We start from the raw sequence: 25,524 nt of genomic DNA on the forward strand, positions 1-25,524 counted from the left end.
AAACTTTTAACCTATGCGTGGAAGCAGACGCCGACGCGGACGCCATTGCCAAGACTGTATATGTTTCGTACAATTAAGATAAGAAAGTGGTTATCCATATTAAGAACATCACCAATACAACGTAATATGTTGTTAAATGCAGTGCACATTGGCAGAAAAGATTCAGTTCATGCATTTTCATCATTGTGTGCGTTTTGAATAATAAAATGTTGCATACAGGCTTTTGTTATACAAAACAAGGACAGTATGATCCATACATTGCAATATTTATTTAGCTCTCGACAAATTTACAGATGTTTACAAAAAGATTAACTATAAGAGTATATGGTTTACTGTAGAAATAAGCAGTTTCTAACGTGTAACGTGTATTTAAGTCACTGGGAAAAGATTGCGTTGGAAAAACCGGCTAACAAGTGTAATTTTTATTTTTGATTGTTTCGACTCTGTTGAACTACAACGAGACATGCAAATGTCGAGGTCCTGCACACTCTAAATATCAAGGACCGACAGGTTTCATATTTCCAAGTCCGAGAGGTTTCAGATATCCTTCCTTATCAGCAATTCTTTCATACACATGCTCAGGCAATTTCTTATGTTTCAATTCAGAATATGGATCACTTGTTCCTTCTTTTCCAGTGGTTGAAGAGTTCTTCGGTATTTCAGGCAACGTTCTCCTTACTCCATTGACATTCACATAACCTCCTTCAGATACTTTATGCCCTTTATATGGGTAGTCATATTCATCTTGCAGATCTTGTTCATCTTGTCCAACAGCATTGAAATCTAGGCATTCATTGATCTGATCTCTAACTACGCCTTTTTCATAAGTTTGCATCAGGTCATTTCTGTTAACTAAATCAATGTCTAGATAACCGTCATCTTTGTTCTTAGTTTCTCGTAATGCATTAACATCTATTGTGTCTGATTCGTCCACTATTGTGTCGTACTCTTCTTCCCGTACCGTAGAACGAATGTTTGTCGCTATGACATTATGATTTCTGAATCTGAAAAAAGAATTATATATAAACATTACTACCTTTCACTATGCTGATCACTTGACAATGAGCATATATTAAATGATCGACATTGTAGATAAATCGAATGGCAAATTATATGAACCTATTGGCGATAATCTAGAATTATCTTGTTGCGATTTATAAAGACAATATTGACAAGAATTAAAATATTCAGATTTGAAATTTAATACGTAGCTGTTGGCGATTACATAATATTGACATGTACTTATTGGCGATTGACTAGGTATTTGTATAATTATGTACGTTTTTTTGGCGATGATCAAAATACATCTGACTTTAATGTTATATGTACTTGTTGGTGATGATTTCTTAATATAAACTGAATGCAATTTTATTTGTATCTATTATTATCTATCTATTTACAAAAATGTATCTATTAATTTTGTTTTATATGTACCAATTTACGATTATCTAAATAATTAAAAATCATATGTACCTATTTTCCTTGACTGGTTTGTCATTGGTTTCGGCGGCTCCTGTGATATAAACATTCGATTAATAAACGCTTTTCTAATGAAGAAAATATTATGTTACATGAAAATATATGATAATCGATACAGCAAATATAGGACAGTCTCACTGCTTATGTTAAGTAGTTATCAACGTTTGTTGTTGCAGTTTATATACGTTAATGACTTTGTATAATAAATATTTCTTGTACAATGTAATGTATATGTTAAATTATGAACTTCTTTTCTTGTGGATATTGATCGTAACAATAAGTTATTGTAACATAAAGTTACTTCTAACCTTTGATTTTTCTCCTGTATTGACAGAAACAAATGAACAGCAGGATTATAACAAGTGTCAGACCAACAACCACCGAAGACAATATTATCACCAACATCATCGTATCGTTGCTACTATCAACTGAAAAATATTCATCGCAGATTTCAGTTTTCAATTCTGCTTAATTTCCAGTTAAAGAAGTAAGACAGTTTTAGCAGTTATGAAAGCAACAATAGTGAAAGGTCTAAGTGATACTGAAATCAAAACAAAATATGATCAATAAAAGAAAAAACGTATACTTCAATGATACAAAATATCACCTAACATTTGACAAAATTTATATGGAACGCCACTGGTGTCTACTGATGTTGATACAGCATATGCTGTATTTTTACCGGCATATATATTACCTATAACCATTTACAGTGATAGTATATGTATAGCTTCACACTGTATGTGAAGCTCTCATCTTTACATGTGGTGGTATATGAGGAGCTTCCATATTATATGCAATATTCAGTTCTTTCAGGTGCTATTGACTGCATATGCAATGTTTTCAACTTTGTATTTATAGTATGCAGTGGTTTTAACTTGATGTTTAGTGCATTTGATTTTATACGCTGTTCTCTTTACCTTTGTATGGTGTTTGTCATTTAATGTGCGGTCCTTGCAGTTTATGTGGTATTTGCAATTGTACAATTGTATATGTGGTACCAGCAACTATATGTGAATTCATTTCAAATTTACATGCAGTGACTTCAAAAGCATATGGAGTACATTGTAACATTATATGTGGCGCTCTGTACAGTTTCTGTCGTGTTTTCATCTTTTTATTGTTTATGTTGATCTTCGAAATAAACCGGATCTCATAATATGGTTTAACTATAAACACATTTTTACCGCATATACGCTTGAAATCACTGTGAATAATGTTGAAAGTATCGAAAATGAAAATCAAACCACTACACATAATGGAAAGCGGACCAACGAAAGCTGTAACAACCGCACAAGTCTAACGGTTAAAAGCACCACATTCACAACGGAAAGACCACGTATGAAGCTGAAATCAAATCATATGCGGCTGAAACCAAAACATGAGTATGTACAATTCGAAGTGCCTCGTGTAAAGTACAAATAATATAAAAAGTTTAAAGCACAGCACATGTGGGTCAAAACCGATTTATTTATGTTAAAATCACCGTATATGCAGGTATAAGTTAAGTCCACGTGTACATTGGACAAAGTTAAAAGCATAGCGTATACAGTAAAAATGGACGTATATAAAGTTGAAAATAAGACATTAATAGTTGAAGTTAAATTTAAGTACGCTAAAACGTGTATTGGACGGCTAGCAAACGGAGAGACACAATCCAGCTGCGTAAAGCAGGTGGCTGCTTAAGCCGAAATGGAATAAGAATAAGAAGTATATTTGGGAACTTAGCTGTCTGGCTGCTTAAATCAAGTGGGTTTTCAATACAGGTGGTCGCTGTGGCAAGTTCAACTGTCAGATAAGAGCATCACTTATGCTATGATAAGCATCTCTCCAAGCATCACATGGTACATGTATAAGCAGAGGTACTTCATATACTGATATAACTACAGCATAAAGCGCTATATCAACATTAGAAGACAACTATTTCGTTCCAAAAATATTTTCTTTTGTGAGTGGATGTTCCATGATTATTGTATATTTCTGTGATATTAGCGTTGTGCGTTTGTGGAGGTTCCATCTTTTCTACTGAATAACGTTTAGTCTTTTTCAGAAAAGAATACACGCTCATATACAAATAAGTTAACAAACCTGGTATACATTCATCAGCACCTTGCCTTTCATACCCTTGTGAACAGAAACATTCGTATCCACCTACCGTATTTTTACATTGTGTATTTTGACTTTGACATATCGTAGAATTTAAGCATTTATCGACATCATTGTCGCATGTTATTCTCGACCACGCCGTTTTACATTCTAGACTATGTGATCAATTTGAAATTATACTTTTTGTGCGTGTATATTGTCTGTTTGGTTGCTTGTAACATTATTTACATACACCAACAAAATAGTTAATTAGGCGCTAGTGTTCCAATTGACTAGACTAATATGTAGAAGAAAAAAACTGGACGCTTTTAAATCGTATTGACAAGCTCAAAACAGCAACTTTTAATTCTTCTTGATTACATTATTTGATTTCAGCACCTCTTGGTTCACCTTGCCATCTTGACGAAATCTGTCCAAGAGTTATGCATTCTACTTGTGAAAATTTCAGATGCATGTGTAAACGTGGTTATATGGCTAGTGGTGACAGGAAATGTACCGTTGTGATGTTGATTATTTTAATATATCTTATATTGTCTTAATTTATACACTGTTTTAAATGAGGTATATTTTGACTGCCCTATCAGTTTGTTGTGTATAAATCACAGAAAAACATAAGTAAACGCATTCACTTTAAGTTTCTACTAGTTAAGTGCTTAGAAAATCAGTGATGTAATTTAGGAAAATCCATTAAGGTGATTCTGCACATTCAGACACATTTTTGTCTACCATGTAAAGTTTATCAAACCCTGCTTTTAGGATATAATAAGATAATTTTGCAAATGAAAAAGCTAGGGTCTGGTATTTGATTTTTGCCTAGACTGGAAAGTTGGACAAAAGTTCCTATGCTGATATCACAATTTTGATGACACTTTTGCGAATAAAAAGTTTTATAAAATTTAGACATTAGCCTGCTGGCGGCAAGTTGTTATGGCTTTGCGACCAGTGCAGACCAAGATCAGCCTGCATATCCATGCAGGCTGGTCATGGTCTGCACTGTTTGCTATTCAGTCAATAAATTTTCAGTGATTATCCCTTCAAATAATGAATGGCATTGCCCAAATTTAATGACGAACCAGTCCATTGTAGAAATTAAGCATGCTAAAGGTTAACGAAGCACCATAAGAACCCAACATATTGTCTATTATATGTTCAAGTAAAATATGTTTATCTGTGTGCTTATTTTTGTGATAACGGACAATGATCGAACAAAAACGCACGCATTTCACGGCATTAACTATGATTATTTCACATGCAAATCCGAACCTGACTTTTAACAAAGTACTTATATTTAGTGAAAAAAATACATAAATTGATATTTGTAAGAAATAACGCATTTCCTCTTAAAATGCCTTCAAAAAAGAAAAATGAATGACATTTCTGAATGATGGAAAAATGGATTTTTTTCACATTCCAATAGTCATTCTATTGCCCTCTTTTTTAACTTACCTTAAGCTCTTTGTGAATGCCTATTTCCGTCTTCCATCTTCAACGATTTATACTGTTAACAATCCAGAGGTCACAATTTTGGCCAAGTCTTCAAGAAACTTGGTCAGAATTTTTCTTATCTACTTGAGTTTATAATTCATTTTTTTATAATTTCTTAGTCTTAATGTTAATGTTAATTTTTCACATATGTTTTAAATATACCTGTTTTCACTTTTGGACTATTTCACCAAACCTTTTGACAGCGGTGCAAAGACGCTTTCGTCTGGTGGAAGCAATGGCAGCTCTATTTACAGCACTGCGGTAGAATGGAGAGTAAAGGCACCGAACCATCGTTAGATTATTGCAGTTTCATTGATGACACCAGTATGAATTGCAACGAGACCGGAGTTGCTTACATCACTTGTAAAGGTATTCTAGTTTTATACGTTCTTCAGATTAAACTGAACATTAAGACTACGAAATTATGAAAAAAATAATTATAAATTCAAGTAGGCAAGATGCATACAAATTTAACATAATGCTCAATACATGTCAGATCTTTATGTACAATTAAAAACAGGAAAACATAACTAGATTTGTGATTAGTTCTTGCTGTACAAAACACACACGTTCAAAACCGAAACTTTTCTGTCGTGCTTGTGGACATAGTTGTATTCATTATCTCTTTGAAGTAAACAGTCACATAACGATGACAACTATCAACTATACGCACAGCTGAGAAAAGAATGAGAAAATTCTGTTTATACTTATAGTGCAGTTATTAATCTTATTTTCATTAATTAATTTACTAGTTTAAGTCTAATTGTCTGTACTTACGAAGTAAAAATATCGTCCCACCTTTTATATCTTTTTTAAATATCACCTTAAAATATTGATAGAAGTTGTATATTTTGTCCATGAGCGATATCTCCTACACAGAAAATAATTAAGGAAAAGTATTATACAATACTAACATTGTTTCATTATGATCGGCCAAGAATATACGATTTTACATATACAAGCGAAACAAAATGAAAGTGGCAATGTTCCATATTGCAAATACAAAAAGAAACAAAACAGAAAGACCATAAAGCTCTGATCCCATTATTTCTTGTAATCACACGATAAATTTGCTAAAGAATTATGGTTGTATTATCATGTACTTACTTTTAAAATTGACAATATACAGATTTTATTTCCTTAAAATGTTGAAAGGGACCTTCGTGGCAGAGTGGTTAGGACCGCTCATTTTGAATCATTTGTCCCTCAACGAAGTGGACTAAAACTCGTTCTGGATATATGAAGCGATCATGTGAGGACTTCATCAAATTTGCACACGGAAGGCCAGAAGTACTACCAAGATTCCTGCTTGTTTTTGAATGAATACCCGTAAGGGACCCTGAGGTTTCAATTAAGCATCAAATGCTTGACAGTCGCCATTTGACGTAAAGTGTGTGAGTGTGACGTTAAACCCAACCAGAAAAATAAAAATAAAAAAATTGAAAACCACAGAATTTTAACCAGCGGTGTGACTGAAAGAAGCTTACACGTAGTCTTAAAGAATACAACAAATATTTTTAAAAGTGATGAAATCAAACGAAACGATTTACGAAATTTTGCAGCATGAATGTTTTACCCCTATTAAACACAGATTGTACACTTTTTTGCAAAGGTTTAATATACCAGAATGTGAAATAAACAAATACAGAATATTTAGACAGTTTCTATTTATTAAGTATGTTGGCATATTTCTGCCAACCACATATCCACTTATTTATCTCGAAATTTTTCGTAAAAATTTTACTTATTCAGTTATCATTTGGCAACTTACAAAACTGCATGTTATCCACTTAAGTATCTTAACAGGCCAAAACCTTCCGTTAGTGTCCACTACTGCCATCCACATATTCACTTACGTTAATTAGGTATCTTGATTTTTGTCAGTTAGTCATTTATGATTACGATATTAAGAAAAACACATTATTCGGTACTCCTCTATATCAAAGCGCTCAAAGCACTGATAGTGGCTACAATTGCTGCCAATCTTTTTGTAAAATACTGAAAAGCATGGTATATTAGGAATTCTTACTTTAAATCAGAATAACAAATACGTTTTTGCAAAACATTTAGCTCTGAAATTTCTTTCAAAATTAATGCACTTTTACTGTCTGTCATTGCCTATAAATACACATTGATTTTGTCTTGAAAGTATAATTTTGATCTTTATTTAATTATTTGTGGTGAAAACTACAACAAAACTAACTTACACCGATGGTATTTTACTATACATAAGAAGGACAAAATACATATTTTTTCCAAATCATGGAACTTTTTGACTTCTTTCAAATGCTTTTGAACACTGCCTGCCGGTGATAATATACACACCGATTTAGTCCTCACCAGGTAGATAATCCGGTTAAGTATAAGACAATGTCCGGTAGCGTTATCAGCTTTTGTCCCACAAGAAGCCGAAGGTCGACGAAGCAAGTTGAAAAATTATTTAGCTGTTGAAGAAACCATCATTTAAAACATCGAATTTATTTTGATTTGCGTTCACCATTGAGCAGTCAGCTGTCAGTTTCAATTTGCTTAAATTACGTGACAAACACAATCCATCATATCCTTAGTGTTTATTGTTAACTATAGTAAAACAAAAGCAGATGCAAAAATGCAATAGCATTCACCCTATCTGTTAAACCCTCTGTTAAGTCCGCTATATATTAAAGGATTCCGAAGCGTTATGAAAGTTCTGGAAGACTTCCTTAGAACTTTTAAAACAGTTCGATAGTTTAAATGTTCTCTTCATAAAAAGAAATAGGTTTAGGCTGAAAGAAATTAAAACTTTCATATCTTGAGAAAATAAGTCAGAAACTTTTAAAATTAAAAATGCACCTCAGTGACATGAACGATGCTTAAATGTAACGAGATCCAAAATCTAACACCACTGCCAAGAAATTTAAACTTCTACGACACTTTTCTTTATTTTGAGAACAAAAGTCTAACCGTTAATTGGCAATATGGTTACGAACATTAACAGATATAAAGAAAACTTTCATAATATCCACTTATTTATGTGAATATGAGGATGGCAGTAGTGGACGCTAACAGACAATTTTGTCCTGTTAACATAATTATCTGGATGACAAGCAATTTTGCCACTTGCTAGATAATAACTGGATATGTGCCGTTTCTAGAGAAAACTGTTTACCTAAATAAGTGGATATGTGGTTGGCAGAAATATGCCACCATTATTAAGGTATCTAATCCACAAATAGGTAACATTTCGATGCCTTGTGACCCCATGTTTTTTGGTATCATTTGAAAGAGTTGTCTGCTGAACAAGAATAAGATGACCATAAATAATATACAAGAATCATTACAGGCATGGTTTTTGACTGTGAAATGATAAATCTTACACTGTAACAACTGGATTTCTGTTGAAAAAAATCTGTAAAAAGATCCTTTGGAAGCAAAGAAGGCAACCAAGAAGAATATTAGCAGACTCGGTTTAATTAAGTCTGTTCATGATAGGTAATGAAATGTGCAACACCTCCCACGCCCTCTAGTACAGGCTTAAGCGGAACTCTATTACACATATGTTGAATGGGCTCCATGATCCCAAAGGACCAGAAAATATAACAACACTGAATCCAAGTACGGGGAGACTTTTTACAGCCGCCACACGTACTTAAAGATTATTGTTGTGATAGTTAATAAAATCTGTATAAAAGATCCTTTGGAAGCAAATAATGCAACCAAGAATAATAATAGCAGACTCGGTTTGAGTCTGTTCATGAGAAGTAATGAAATGTGCAACACCTCTCACGCCCCCTAGAACCGGCTTAAGCGGAACTTTATTACACATATGTTTAATGGACTCCATGATCCCAAAGGACAAGAAAATATAACAACACTAAAGTAACATTGAAGACTATAAAGTAAAAAAACTCTTTAACATATTTTTGTCATGAAAAATATATTTTTCAGTAGACAATGCACTTTTATATGTATAAACAATATTGTACTATATATACAATATGTTATAACAAAACACTTGGATTAAAATTTGAATACATAAAATTCTACAGTTGTTTTCATATGGCATTGTTTGGCCGATTATAAAAAAAGGTATCATATAAGATATTTATATTAAAAACAAAGGGAAATTAATCCTAAAAAATCCATAAAATATAAGTCCACGCAAAATACACCTAACAACTGGATGTAACATGCATGTCGTACCACAGATATCTGGTCTTGAGTTTTCCCTACGGCCTGTAATAAATAAGTTACAAAATAAACTATTTATAGTAATAGCAGACGGATATAATTCTGAAAACAAGGGTGCCTCATGGTGGTGAAGATTTGTGCCAAGTTACATCAAAATTCTTCCATGCATGAAGAAAAAATGCTCCGGACAAAGCCATTCTTGAATTTGACATTTGACCTCTAAGTGTGACATTGACTTTAGACCTAGGGGCATGGTTCTTGTGTACAACAATCCATCTTATGGTAGTGAACATTTATGCCAAGTTACATCAAAATCCCTCCATGCAAGAAGAAGAAATGTTCCAGACAAAGTCATTCTTGTATCTGACATTTGGCCTCTATGTGCAACCTTGACCTTAGACCTTGGGACCAAGTCCTTGCGCATGACACTCCGTCTCATGATGGTGAACATTTGTGCAAAGTAATATCCAAATCCATTCAAGGATTGTTGAGTTACAGACTGAATAGGAAAAAAAAACTTTTGGACTTAGACTTCAAAGTGTGACCTTAACCTTGCAGCTAAGGGCCCGGGTTTTGCGCATGTCACATTGTCTCATCCAGGGAAATACTTGTGCCAAGTAATATTAATATCCTGTTTTCCATGACAAAGTTATACATCGGACAGGAAAAAAATCCCGTTGACTTTCGATTTCCAAGTGTGACCTTGACTTTTAAGCTAGTTGGGTGTTGCGCATGACACATTTATGCTAAGTTATAATAAAATTCCTTGATGGATAACAGAGTTCTGAACCGAACAGGAAGAAAACTATTGACCTTTGCCTTCCAATTGTGACCTTGACCTTTGAACTAGGGGTCCGGGTTTTGCGTATGACACGTTGTCTCATCATGGGGAACATTTGTGCCGAGTAATATTAAAATAACTTCATTAATGGCAGAGTTATGGACCGGTCAGGGAAAAGCCCTGTTGACATTTGACCTTCAATGTGACCTTGACCTTTGAGCCAGGAGTCCGGGATTTCCGCATGACATGTTGTCTTATCATGCAAAACATTTGTGCCAAGTGATATTAAAATCCCTTAATGAATGACAGAGTAATGGACCGGACACGAAACTGACCCTGTTCATGTCATGTTAACATTTGACTGCTAGGGGTCTGAAAGTTGTGCATGACACATCGTCTTAAGTAATATTAAAACCACTTCATGGATGGCAGAGTTATGGACTGGACAGGAAAAATCTGTTGACCTTTGACCTTTGTCCTGGTTTTGTGCATCGTGGGGAACATTGTGCCAAGTAATATTAAAATCCCTTCATGGATGACAGAGTTATGGACCAGACACGAAATTGCGGACGGATAGACGGAAGGACAGACGGACGGAATTATGGACGGAAAAGCTCATTCCTATAGTCCCCGAAACTGGTTTTCAACCAGTAGTGGACTAATAAAATGAGTAAAGGAGTTAAGTTGTACAGTGTAATATGATAGGATTTACGTTCACATTTTGAGTACATATCATATGTATGTGCATTGCATCCTTCATAAACACCCTTAATTTTGCTACAGTCGTTGATTTGTGACGTTACATATTTGATAAAACACCCAGACCTCCTCCGTATCTTCAAAGTTTTCTGTTGTCATTGACGGTGAACCTAGACTCTCCCTTGTAATATTATTTTGACATCAGTTTGCGAAGATTTGGAACTTTAAAGATGGGTTTTGAAAAAGACACGTGTTGTTGTAAATACATGCAAGGTTATTTACTGTAGTTACTTCGGGCAATATTTAATGTTTCCAGTTCATTTCATAGAAGAAAACGTTATTTTATAGCTAAAGTGAAATAAATTTATGAACATTCAATTTTTAAATTACTTTACATATTCAAAAAGTCAACACAAGTCATCTTCGCTGACTGAGCCCCAAGCCCTCGCATTAACGCAAACTGTACCCCATCTTCCACCAACTTTGACTTCAAATTTTCTGTCATTGAGAAGTACTCCACCCTGTAAATTTAGACCTGTTACTAAATATTCTGTAAAGAAAATATAAATTTCTTATCAGGAAAAATAAAGCTTCAAGTTACACATACTTACGTCAAAATAAAAAAAAATTAAATTCTGATATAAAGCTGATAGGACAAACGCAGTTAGGAACGCATACGCATTTCAAAGAACACAGCTCCATTAAACCGTTACCCTGCAGTATTGTATGTATTGTATTGGTTGTATTGTATATATACCCTGAAATCACGACAATAAGCCGGTTTTGAAAATAAGCCGGTCTCGAAAATAAGCCACCATTTCACTACCGGCAAACAGGGTTCATAAATAAGCCGCACTCAAAAATAAGCCGTATAGTTTTTTGTATCAGTAATAGTATCAATGACATTGTTAGGACACCATATGAGATAGCAAAAGTTACCAACATGTACATAGCAGATTTATTTCCACAATAAAACATTCTTTGGAATAAAAACACCTAAAACAATGCAAGTTGTGCTGCTATTTAAAACCATGGACAAATTAAAACTTAAAAAGCAAAAAATAATTCCTGTCTCAAATACTTCTTGTCACGTCAGTAATTCTATTAATTAACGTGGCCGGTCTTTATAACACAATGCAGTGTTTATCACCTATTGTGTAAGTTATTCATACCTGTTGGCCGAACAAATCATAGGTGTATTTCTTTGTTAGGCCAGAAAAACTATTTAATGGGTAACTATCTGTAAGCATCGGATTATTTTCATTAAGAAATTGTAATAAATTATAACAAAACCGGTATGTCAGAAGTATAAGTATTTATCGATGTCGATGTTTGGACTAAAAAGCAAACTATATGACATCCATATCTTCAGTATTTTAGTACTCGAAAATACGCCGCTTTTTAAACCGTTACTGAATATAATTTATGTACTCAAAAGTTCGCCGGACTCAAAAATAAGCCGGTCTCGATAATAAGCCATCAAATCCTTACGAAAATTTAAAATAAGCCGCGGCTTATTTTCGGGATTTCAGGGTATAGCCAGCCCGCTTTGCTGAGCGCAGATCCATGGATCGCCGGGTCGTGAGTTCGATCCACGGGCGGAGGTTATGTTCTCCGTGACGATTTGATAAAAGACATTGTGTCTGATATCATTCGTCCTTCACCTCTGATTCATACATGTATGGAAGTTGACACTGAAATACTGTTTAAAAACAGCGTTAAACCCCAACCAAACAAGCAAATATATATATAAGACTAAGACAATACAAAGAAAAGAAATTGAATACACACCATTGGGCATCGTCTCGGAACAGTCAGTAGCATAAGACGCCATTTTTGGAGTTAAAGCCGTTAAAATGTGTATATAGTCAAATAGTCAAACATGTGTTAAGCAGCCAGTCAAGGGAGCAGCATAATCTGGCTGCTTAAGGCAGGTGGCTGCTTAAGAGAGGTGGGAATTAAAACAGAAAGTGTGAAGTAAGCTGACTGGCTGCTAAAGGCAAGTGATTCCCTACTAGAGGTGACAACTCAGGCAGGTTCAACTGTATATCCTCACTCTTAATTTCAAAAGCGAGTCAATGGCGTAGTGGCTAGTAAGTTGGACTATAACGCCAGCGGTCCGGGTTCGATTCCTGGTCGCTGCTGATATCCAAAATATTGTTCAGTGCTTGGTGATATACTTAAATTAGTACTGTTTCCAGCAGTATCGGCCTAGACTGGATGCTGGGAAGGTAAATATGATGCCTGCCATGGGCCCGACTGAAAACAAGTTGTTCCATCCATTCTAAATGGGGACTTTCGTCGACTACCCACGTTAAATAAGAAACTTTACTTTTACTTTACTTTACTTTAACAATACTCCAAAATATAGGACATATCAATATATCCCCCAACGGATGAATCCCTTAAACAAGTGTTCGTAACAAAAGGCATAAAATGTAATCAACACACATGTACTAGATACTTTTGCAGAAGGTATAGCATCAATAGAAGCAATGTTAAATGCTGAACTATACAGGGCAGAGGAAACAAAAATCAAGACGAATAAAATTGTTATGAAGATCAAGCAGAAAATGTAGCATATAGAGATAAGTATTCTCGTGATTTTGTTTCATCTTTCGTGTTGTCAAGTTTTTGTGGGTTTACTATAAAAGGTGACAATATATTAGGTCTCTTCCAAGCAAAGTACTATTGTAGTAACTGGTTCCTGGATCTTCTGTGGTAACTCGACTTGCTGCACTTATAAAAGTTGATGCTCTCACTAGAGATACTTCCCAACCTGGACTTGCTGCACTTTGTTGTGTAAGTTGGACTTGCTGCGCTAATTGGACTTGCTGCACAAATTGGACTTGCTGCGCTTACTAGATTTGCTCCTCTATTGGACTTGTGCGCACTTGGACTTGCTGCACTTATTGGACTTGCTGCGCACTTGATTGTCCTCTCGCTGGACTTGTTGCACAACTGGACTTGCTGCGCAACTAGACTGTACGCTTATTGACTACTCTCTTACTTGACTTGCCGCGCAACCTGGACTTGCTGCGCTTACTGGACTTACTCTTCTTATTGGAATTGCTGCACAACCTGGACTTGCTGCGCTTACTTGACTTACTCCTCTTACTGGACGTGCTGCGCAACCTGAACTTGCTGCGCCTGCTGGACTTATTCCTCTTACTGGACTCAATGCGCAACCTGGACTTACAGCGCCTATTGGATCTACTCTTTTTGTTGGACTCGCTGCGCAACCTGGACTTGCTGCGCCTATTGGATCTGTTCTTCTTATTGGACTCGCTGCGCAACCTGGACTTGCTGCGCCTACTGGATATGTTCTTCTTATTGGACTCGCTGCGCAACCTGGACTTGCTGCGCCTATTGGATCTGTTCTTCTTACTGGACTCGCTGCGCAACCTGGACTTGCTGCGCCTACTGGATCTGCTCTTCTTATTGGACTCGCTGCGCAACCTGAACTTGCTGCGCCTATTTGATCTGCTCTTCTTATTGGACTTATTCTTTTAAATGGTCTTGTTGCGCAACCTGGACTTGCTGCGCAATCTGGACTTGTTGGACTTCCTGGATCAGCTACTTCGCTTAACGTACTGCGCAGCTTAGACTTGCTGCGCCTGCTAGACTTACTGAAACTCTTAAGTTTCGTAAGTGACAATACTGGAGGCTTCACTCTGGGCTTAAATTTATTTCTTTTCTTTTTTTATTTCCCATCCATTTCATATATAAATCCGGATAGATAGACGCCATTGTAATGTCACGCGAATAAAAATAGCAAATACAAAATGGCGGCAAATTGTGTTTGTTTTAACAAATAAATTGGTTATTTTTGACACGTGTTATGAAGTTCAGGTTTAAACGTAGCCTTGAGAGTATTAACAAAGAATTTTTAAGTTATTTACGTTTTTGACATAGTTTTTTACTTCAAGAGAAGTATTCTGACCAAGTTTCTTGAAGACTTGGCTTAAATTGTGACCTCTAGATTGTTAACAGTAAAAAGACGGAAGACACTCACAAAGATCTCAAGGTAAGTTAAACAAGAAAGCAATAGAATGACTCTTGGAACTTGAAATAGTTTAAGCTAAACAATTTGAACAAATTTAAGGGAGGATCTTAAAATGATGCTACAGACCAAGTGTGATGAAGATCCACCGAGCAGTTTATGAAAAGAAGTCGTTAAATGTTTTTCTTTTTTCAGGTCTGAAGGCTCTTAAAAGGGGCAAAGCTAAACCATTGAACAAATCTGATAAGGATCCATGCCAGGATGCTACTGACAAAGTCTGGTGTAATTCTAACCAGATTATTCGTGATAAATATTGAAATCTGTATGAAAAATTATATATGATGCTCAAATTTCTTTGCAAAAGCTAAAAAAAAAAAATAGATGAGTACGTCATGGTAAAGATTATTCAAGATAACTACAGAAATCTGCATTAAAATATACTGGTGACTCAAATCTCTTTGCTGTAGCTTAAAAATAGTAAGTAGATCAGTAGGTCAGGGTTAAGGATATTAAAAATAAGTATTGAAATATGTATCAAAAGTTATACACGTGGTCCAAATTTCTATGCTGTACCTTAAAAACGAGAACGATGTTCAGCAGGTCAAAATTAAGACTATACAAGGTGAGTATTCAAATCTGTATCAAACATTATATAAGTCGTCCAAATCTCTTTACTGTACCTTCAAAAACATTAAAGTAGGTCAGTAGGTCAGGGTAAAGAATATTAAACGAGTATTGAAATCTATATCAAAAGTAATACATGTTGTCCAAATTTCTATGCTGTACCTTCCAAAATAAGAAAGTAGGTTAGTTGGTCATGATTAAGGCTTTTCACTGACAAGTGAGTTTTGAAATATGTGGCAGAAATTATACATGTGGTCCAAAGTTCTATGCTGTACCTAAAAAAATTCAAGGAATAGGTCAGTAGTTCATGATTAAGACTAATCAAGACGAATATTGAAATATGTGCCAGAAATTATACAGTGGTCCCAAGTTCTATGCTGTACCCTCGAAACAGGTTTATTCAAGCTGAATATTAAAATATGTATAAAATTATACATTTTGTCGAAACTATGGTATAACTTGAAAAACAAGAAAGTAGGTCAGTAGGGCACGATTTAAACTGTTCAAGATAAGTATTAAAATCTTATCAAACATTATACTTGTGGTCCAAATTTCTTTGCCATAGCTTCAAAAACAAATGTAGAATAAGGGACCATACGGGCGTGGCCTATATTGACCCCAGGGTCATAATTGAACAATTTTGGTAGAGAACCACTAGAGCATGCCACATACCAAATATCTAAGCTCCGGGCCTTATAGTTTCAGAAATGGGCTACTTACCATATATCAAAGCCATAGGCCATGTGGTTTTGCAAAAGAAGATTTTAAAATTTTCCATATAGAAGTCTATATATAGCACGTGACCCCCAGGGCGGGGCTATATTTGACGGAAGTCAATTCTTTGAAATAAACAAAAACATCATTCAAGGAACATCCCTGTTAAGTTTCATCAAAATTGATAAAGTGGTTTAGGTGGAGATGTTATTTAAAGGAAAATATTAACGGACGACGGACAACGGACTACGCACGACGGGCAATCACTGATGACAAAAAGCTCACCCTTGAGGAATTAGTGCTCAACCAAAGCAATGAATACGGGAAAGATATAACGACCTCTTCTGCTATTGGGCTTTCCAAGTATCGACTATACATTCTGTAGCATAGGAATCCATGCCTGTACATTCAATCATATTGTTCCAGACAAAACCAATGTATGACAGGTTCGAGTCGGGTATTGTAACAGTACTAAAACCCGTATACCTGCATGCGAATGGAATGTGATTAACATCAAAAAGAAACATTATACTATAAACTCGAAAAAAATGTATTAGTAATAGTATGTTATCAATACTTATTTATCAGGTATAAATTGCCAAAGAGACTTTATTTGCTTGTGTCGCTATGTTTGATATTCCGTAAAATTGATGCAAATAAAGGTGTAGCTTATACTTTTAATTCAAAAGCGACACTCTCGATCCTCACAAATGAATTAAAAGATTTTAGAAGTAATAATTAAGTTTAAGTGGCCATTATAAAGCTATTCACAAACATATTCATACTGTAGGGACATTTCACATATAAAACATATATATTTGTACAGTATAGCTTAATGCTATATTGGCGGCTGCATGCGTTCTTTGATCTTTATTGTTAGTAATAGCGTTTCAATGAATCATGAACACAATTTTTATTTTGTATATATATTAATAATCCGTCTGTAAATCATTTATTCTTCAAAAAATAGAAGTCAGCATTTATTTCTTCCGTTGTTCAAAATATATAATTCAACGATTACTATCTTTATGTTGCACAGAGTACTTCAGATGTCTGATCGCTGAGTGGATTAAAAGAACCTGTAACCAAAGCTCATGTGTTGTTGATATTGCCTTCTATCAAAACTTCATTTGAGGTTTCTTGAGCAAAGCGAAATATGTACTTTTCTTTAAAACACATTTGTCATTTTTCATCTATGAAGGCATTTTAAGAAGAAATGCGTCATTTCAATTTATTAACAATTTATGTCTCATTTCCACTGAATATATGTACTTTGCTAAAAGTCAGGTTCGGAGATTACTCGATAATTTATTTAAAAAAAGAACTATAGCACGATTCTCGTTTGATGAACAGGTAGCAATGTTTTACTTTATTTGTTCAACAAATCCTAGAACCATTATAAAGAAGCATTATAAAAACGTCGATATTATTTTCTTTTTAAAGATGATAACACAACTATTGGCATATGAAATAATCATAGTTAATGCCGAGAAATGCGTGCGTTTTTGTTGGATCATTGTCAGTTTTCACAAATATAAGCACACAGACAAACTAATTTTCTCATTAAAATTTTACTTGAACATATAATAGACAATATATTGGGTTCTTTTGGTGCAGAGTTTCGTTAACCTTTAGTCTGCTAAATTTCTACAATGGACTTGTTCATCATTCAATTTGGGCAATATCATTCATTATTTGAAGGGGTATTCACTGATAATTTACTGACTGAATAGCGAACAGTGCGGACCATGATCACCCTGATCTTGGTCTGCACTGGTCGCAAAGCCATAACAACTTGCCGGCAGCAGGCTAAAGTCTAAATTTTGTAAAACTTTTATTCGCAAAAGAGTCATCATATTTGCGATCTTAGCATAGGAATTCTTGTCGAATTTGATAGTCTAGGCAAAAATCAAGCACAAAACCCTAGCTTTTTTATTTGCGAAATTATCTTATTATATCACGAAAGCTGAAGAAAAATCAGGTGTTTTAATTAACTTTACATTGTAGAAAAAAATGTATCTGGATGTGCAAAATTATCTTTATAGATTTCCCTTAATTACATCACTGATTTTCTAAGCACTTAACTAACTAGTAGAAACTTAAAGTGAATGTGATTATTTATGTTTTCTGTGATTTACACACAACAAACTGATAGAGCAGTCCAAATATGACTCATTTAAAACAGTGCATAAATTTAGAAAATATAGAATATATCAAAATAATCAACATCATACTGGTACAGTTCCTGTCACAATCAGACATATAACCACGTTTAAACTTGCATATGAAATTTTCACAAGTAGAATGCATAACTCCTGCACAGGTTTCGTCTAGATGGCAAGGTGAACCAAGAGATGCTGTTAACAAATAATGTGATCAGGAATAATTAAAAATTGCTGTTTTGAGTTTGTCAATATGATTTGAAAACGTCCTTTTTCTTAAATATTAGTCTAATCAATTAGAACATTAGCGCCTAAATGACTAAGTTAATTATTTTGTTGGTGTTAGTGAATAATAGTACAAGCAACCAAACAGACAATATTCACGCACAAAAATATAATTTCAAATTGATTTAGAATGTTTATACTAATTATTGTTTGTTTAAATATGGAGTACAAACACACAACCCGGTAATTTCAACCAAAAATGATGCCGAAAATTGTGATATATTTGACACTAAACAAAAACTTCTAAAACCTGCATGCACAAGTAATACATAAAAATATAATAAAAACATGGAGAAACTTGCTTTTTATAGGCATATGATCGATCATGTTTTAATATTTTGAAATCTGGCCAAGACCAAAAAATTTGAAAGTCGTAACCCAGGTGTAAGGAAGTAAGGCGAATATTGAACTATATCATGATGTTATACTATCATTCAGAAAAGTTTTAAGGGTGAATGCCAGTCTGAGCAACATGTCAGTGAAATTTAATGACGATTTTAAAAATGTTGGTGTCTAATGAATACAATTTAACATCGCATAGGGATAACACTGATTTTGATGGTGAACAAAGAAATTTATGTAACATTTCTTATAATAAATCTTACATTTCAATGACTGAAATTATCAATGATTTAATTTTGTTGTCAAATAATGGTACGCTATGTATCATATACCGACTAAAATGTAAAATGTAGGGGTTGATATACCCAACCCTACACATTAGTAAATATACTTACGCGGGAAATCTTAAGAACTTTTCATGTTTACAATAAAAAAATCAAAATGAATGAATAATTAACTAAAAGATCAGGTACCTTTGCACCTTAATGTTAGTTGGCCAAACCATACTGGTAGACCTATTAATTGCTAGTGGAGTATAAAGGAAGTTTTGCAAAAAGCTGATATGACCGCAAAATATTCAAGTAAATTCCCTATGGGGAACATCCAAAGGGAAGCAGATCCAGCAATGTAAGTCTTTACTGAAGATGACATTTATTTCAAATGAATCCGAAGTTATTATACATAAGAGTTAATGTCACTAAAGTCATCATATGTCTTTTTATTAGTCATTATGCTAGAAGTATTTAAATCACCAAAATTTACGTTTGTTAAACTACCAACAAAACAGATTACATGTATTAGGTTACCCAGACTATTCAAATTAAGATGGCCACCATTTACCAAATTTCCAAATAACTGCCTTAAATTCAATTAAACATGTACATATTAAAGAGGTATAGCTCTTCAAAAGTCAAAGCTATAACAGAAATCATCTGATCTGATATTGATTTAAACATGTTACAGAGGATTTAACCACATACAAATTGACCACCTGAAATCGGTTACACGTACAGATATTGATGAGCTACTACTGTTCTATTATTCAGTATAATAAAACAAATCAAATAAGTTTTCAAGGAATTGAAGTTTTACGCCAGAAATTAGTTTGCAAACATGCATATGGATTAGATCTAAGTAATCATTGCTGTAATAGAAGTCATCTGATTTTGTTGTATTTATTGATTTTCTTGTTTTAATCACGACGGTACCATTTTCAAATGCATATCGTAAAAGACGTTACAAAAATATAATTTAAATGCTACTTTTATTTCTTTCAAATCTAAATGTTATTCTCAATTTTCATTCAAAGTATTTTGAATGTAGCTAGATTGTAATATTAATTTGTATCAGAATGGCTGCGTGGTAGATGTTACATATACAGTGTATCCTAGTAAAATAATGAGAAATGGAGAATCGAACATATAATGAAATTGTCACATCCTTTTAAAAGTCAAGTGAAAAATATCATTTTGCAAACAGTTAAGTTTTTTTTAAACATTTGAAAGTATTCATAAAGTTTATATTTAAATGCAAATTGCATTTTCTGACATAATTCAACTAATTATTTACGTTCTCTTTTAAAAGACAAAGCCCTATCTGATTACACAAATGGAATGAGCATATACAGTTCTAAACCTATCTAAGCAATTTATATATGGTATTGTTGTAGTTTCTATTTAATGTAACGTATGTTTCAATCAATTTTAGGATGTAACTTAATAATATTACTACGGAATAAAGCATTTCACTCAAAATAATTTTCACATATATGTCAAAAAGACATCAATGCACCACTAGCGTGTTCCAAACAAATGGTGAAGATTCTGTAAGGTCGTACATATGCATCTATGATGAACTTATTCTGAAACTGTTACCAAAAAGTGACTTCTCGTAACCTCTCACATCTAATTTTAGATTAGATTTGGTTAGATTTTGATTAAAGATAATTGTCTTCATAGCAAATATTTGTATGTTTTTTCTTATCTCATACATTTGTTTTTCAAAGTCTTCTGAAATGTCGACATACAGAATCTAGCCTTAAAATGTATTTAATCATCCGTTAGCTTAACGGGCTGTCAAACTGTAAAGCAACACAGCCTAAACTGCGGTCTGGAAAGAACTATTCGACCAAATGTAAAACTTACTGGAATTCATCTTTTCTGTATGATTAAAGATCATGTCATGCTAGATGCAATGACAAATTTGAGATGGAAAACTACTACCACTAGTGTGCACTGATGTTATAATGTGTCTTCTTGTGTAGTTCTGAAACATACGTTACCGAGGAACCCGTATTACTGAAACAAGTAAAGCTTCCCTCAGTATTTATACATGTCGCATCCATGTTGCAATTATTTTTGTTTTCCGAACATTCATCAATGTCTAAAGTGAATGGGATCAATTAGAAAAGAAAAATAACAGAATTTATTAATTTGAATATAAATGATCAATTGCATGGCGGGATAAACTGCTTTCATTTATTAGCTGCTTAATGCAATAAAATTGATCGAATATGAACGAAGAGGAAAGAGGTAATCGTCTAGGAAATGAAGTAAATTTAAAAATTCAATCGTTTGTATTCCAGTTACAACAGATATTCTAGTTTTTATAACTGTCTAGTAACAACGCGTCATGTATTACCTGTACATGTTACACCGTCACCAAAGAAAACCCGTACTACAGGAAAACGTAAAGCTTCCCTCAGTATTTGTACATGTTGCATCCGTATTACATTCACCAATGTCTGAAGGAATTAATAGTAACGGAAAAATGATAGAATTTATCAACTTTTAAGTGATATATTGCATGGCGGAGTTAACTGCTATGCGTTATATTTCATTTAATGATTTCAAAATGTGGAAGTATAAAGAAAATTAAAGATAAAATGTTTGGAGTAGATGAAGTAAATTGAGATGATCCGTAGGTTGTATCCAAAGTTTCAGAGAAGATCTTAACTGTCTTGTTTCAAGGCGTCATGGATTACTGTACATGTTACACTGTCACCAGAGAAATTCTTGTTACACGAACAAGTAAAGCTTCCCTCTGTTTTCCTTCAGTATTTATACATGTCGCATCCGTGTTGCAATTGTATTTGTTCTTTGAACATTCATCAATGTCTAAAGTGAATTGGATCAGTTAGAAAGACAAATTACAAAATTTATTACTTAATGCAAAGTCTTTGATGCTTACATTCAATTATTTCTTGAAACATAGCTGACAAAGGGGTTTGCAAGAAGTTATGAGAAAATTAAATTAGCTACATGTAGATAAAACAATTTGAACGAACCTCTACATTATGTATAAATGTACTTACCATCACAGGTAACACCATCTCCTGAATAGCCGCTATTACACGTACAGCTAAATGCCCCTTGTGTATTTGTACAGGTTGCAACCTCCGCACAGTTATCAGTACCGAGAGAACATTCGTCATCATCTGTGTTGAGATTTTATCAGATAAAATAACAAGCAACACAGTACCATTTTATCCATATTTCGTAAACAATTTACAGAAAATCTAACAATGCCCATACTACAGATTTATTTGACTGAATCGAAATAACTCTTTACCAAAGTCTGTTTAATTACATGACGGAAATAAATGAAATTCTGAAATATATATGTTGCATCATAGCGTTTTGAAATTCATTTGCGTTAGAGGAAAACACACTGATCATGAATTTTTTTCGTCTTCGTTGTATATGTATTAGCATTGCATCAGATTTATGTGAACATGCCTGCTGCATAAAGAATTACTCTTGGTAGATTGTAAACAGCACACCAGTAATACAATTTACAAATTCAGGAACAAAATGTAAGTATTTTAGATGTAAAAATACAAAGGATTTATTAATTTGCATATCATCAATTTATGCAAAGTCTTTGATGACTACATTCAATTATTCATTGTAACTTAGCTGACAAAAGGGTATGCAAGAAGTTATGAGAAAATTAGCTACATGTAGATAAAAAATTCAAAAGAACCTCTACCTTTCAAAAGTACAAATTTACTTACCATCACAGGTAACACCATCTCCTGAATAGCCGCTATTACATGTACAGCTAAATGACACTCGTGTATTTGTACATGATACTACAAATTTAATTTACTAAATCGAAAGACCTTCTTACCAAAATCTGTTTTATTACATGACAAAAATATATCAAATTCAGAAATATATATGTTGCATCATTGCGTTTTAATATTCATTTTTCGTTTGATGATAGAACACACTGATCCTGAATTTCTCGTCTTACTTGAATACATGTTAGTATTGCATCTGATTGATGTGAACATGACTGCTGCCTAAAGAATTATTCTTGGCAGATAAAAATGCAGCGTACCAGTAACACTAATTTACGAATTCATGAGCAAAAAGTAAATGTTTTATGTAACGATACAAAGGATTTATTAATTTGCATATCATTAATTAATGCTGAGTTTTTGATGCCTGTATTGAATTATTTATGGTAAATTAGCTGACAAAGGGATATGCAAGAAGTTATGAGAAAATTAGCTACATATAGATAAAACAATTTAAAAAAACCTCTACAATTCAGATGTACAAATTTACTTACCATCACAGGTAACACCATCTCCTGAATAGCCGCTATTACATGTACAGCTAAATGCCCCTTCTGTATTTGTACATGTTGCATCCTGCGAACAGTTATCAGTACCGAGAACAAAATTCGTCTTGTCTGTGTTGAGATATGAAATTTTTAAATCAAATAAAAACAAGCAACAGAGTACTTTTCTTCTATATTTCTTTAAACGATTGAAGAAAACCTATGAATTCACATACTACAAATTTAATTTACTAAATGTAAACAATTTCTTAAGAAATCTGTTTCATTGCACGACAAAATAAATAAAATACGAAATATATATGTTTCATAATAGCGTTTTTAATATTCATTTGCGTTTGATGAAAAAACACCCTGATCGTGAATTTTTGTCTTCGTTGAATATATGTTTACATTGCATCAGATTGATGTGAACATGACTGCTGCTTTAAGTTTTTTCTTGGCAGATCTAAAGCGCGTCCCAGAAACCCTCTAATATACCAATTCCTGAGCAAGAAGTAAGTATTTTAATGTAAGAATACAAAGGTTTTACAATAGCAAAATCATTAATTAAAGCAGCCTCTTTCATACCTACATTCAATTATTTCTTTGGGTTACGTAGCTGACAAAGGGTATGCAAGAAATTATGAGAAAATTAGCTGCATGCAGATAAGCAATTTAACGAACCTTTGTAATTCAAAAGTACAAATTTATTTACCATCACAGGTAACACCATCTCCTGAATAGCCGCTATTACATGTACAGCTAAATGCCCCTTCTGTATTTGTACATGTTGATTCCTGCGCACGTTTTTCAGTACCGAGGGGCACATTCTTCATCGTCTGTGTTGAGATATGCGTTTTTTATCAAATAAAATAACAAGCAACAGAGTACTATTTTTATCTATCTTTCCTAAACGATTGATGAAACCAAGAATTCACTATTACAAATTTAACTGACTAAATGTAAACAATTTCTTACGAAAGTCTCTTTCATTGCACGACGAAAATAAATCAATTACAGAAATATATATGTTTCATAATAGCGTTTTAAATATTCATTTGCGTTTGATGAAAAAACACACCCTGATCGTGAATTTTTTGTCTTCGTTGAATATATTTTAACATTGCATCAGATTGATGTGAACATGACTGCTGCTTTAAGTTTTTTTTCTTGGCGATCTAAGCGCGTAACAGTAACTCTAATATACCAATCCCTGAGCAAGAAGTAAGTATTTTAATGTAAGAATACAAAGGATTTATCAATATGCATATAATTTATTAATGCAAAACTTTCATCCCTACATTCAAGTATTTCTTGTTACTTGCTGACAAAGGGGTATGCAAGAAATTATGAGAAAATTAGATGCATGTAGATAAACAATTTAAAACAAACCACTCAAATTCAAATGTACAAATTTGCCTACCATACAGGTACCCATTCCTGAATGCCGCTATTACATGTACAGCTAATGCCCCTTCTGATTTGTACATGTTGCATCCTGCGCAAAATTATCAGTACCAAGATCACATTCGTCAACGTCGTTTTGGGAAATCTGCAATTTTATCAAATAAACCACAACAGAGTACCATTTTATCTATATTTCGTAAACGATTGATAGAAAACCTAAGAATTCACATATTACAAATTTAATTTACTAAATCTAAACAATTTATTACGAAAGTCTCTTTCATTGCACGACGAAATATAAGATACAAAGGATTTTCAATATGCTATAATATTATTAATGCGGATCTTTTCATACCTACATTCAAGTATTTCTTGTTACTTAGATGCAAAGGGGTATGCAAAAATTTTTATGAGAAAATTAGATGCATGTAGTAAAGCAATTTAAACGAACCACTCTAATTCAATGTACAATTTGCCTCCATTACAGGTAACACCATCTCCTGAATAGCCGCTATTACATGTACAGCTAAATGCCCCTTCTGTATTTGTACATGTTGCACCCTGCGAAAATTATCAGTACCAAGATCACATTCGTCAACGTCTGGGGTTGAAATATGCAATTTTATCAAATAAAACACAAAGGCAACAGAGTACCATTTTATCTATATTTCGTAAACGATTGATAGAAAACCTAAGAA

At 33.7% G+C, this 25,524-nt stretch overlaps 1 protein-coding gene across 1 annotated transcript in view; it reads right to left on the minus strand.

The window, feature by feature from the left end:
* Nucleotides 1-248: 248 nt before the first annotated feature.
* Nucleotides 249-25,524, minus strand: part of LOC123561004 (uncharacterized) — a 29,093-nt gene continuing 3,817 nt past the window's right edge. The window contains exons 4-9 of the mRNA XM_053516679.1: nt 24,135-24,258; nt 23,429-23,551; nt 22,164-22,286; nt 1,788-1,907; nt 1,474-1,513; nt 249-1,004 (exon numbers count right to left, since the gene is read on the minus strand). Coding sequence (XP_053372654.1) covers nt 497-1,004; nt 1,474-1,513; nt 1,788-1,907; nt 22,164-22,286; nt 23,429-23,551; nt 24,135-24,258 — 1,038 coding nt within the window. The 3' untranslated portion in view covers nt 249-496. The remainder of the gene's footprint in view (nt 1,005-1,473; nt 1,514-1,787; nt 1,908-22,163; nt 22,287-23,428; nt 23,552-24,134; nt 24,259-25,524) is intronic.

The sequence above is a fragment of the Mercenaria mercenaria genome, chromosome 10 (assembly GCF_021730395.1).
Source record: "Mercenaria mercenaria strain notata chromosome 10, MADL_Memer_1, whole genome shotgun sequence".
Taxonomy (NCBI): domain Eukaryota; kingdom Metazoa; phylum Mollusca; class Bivalvia; order Venerida; family Veneridae; genus Mercenaria; species Mercenaria mercenaria.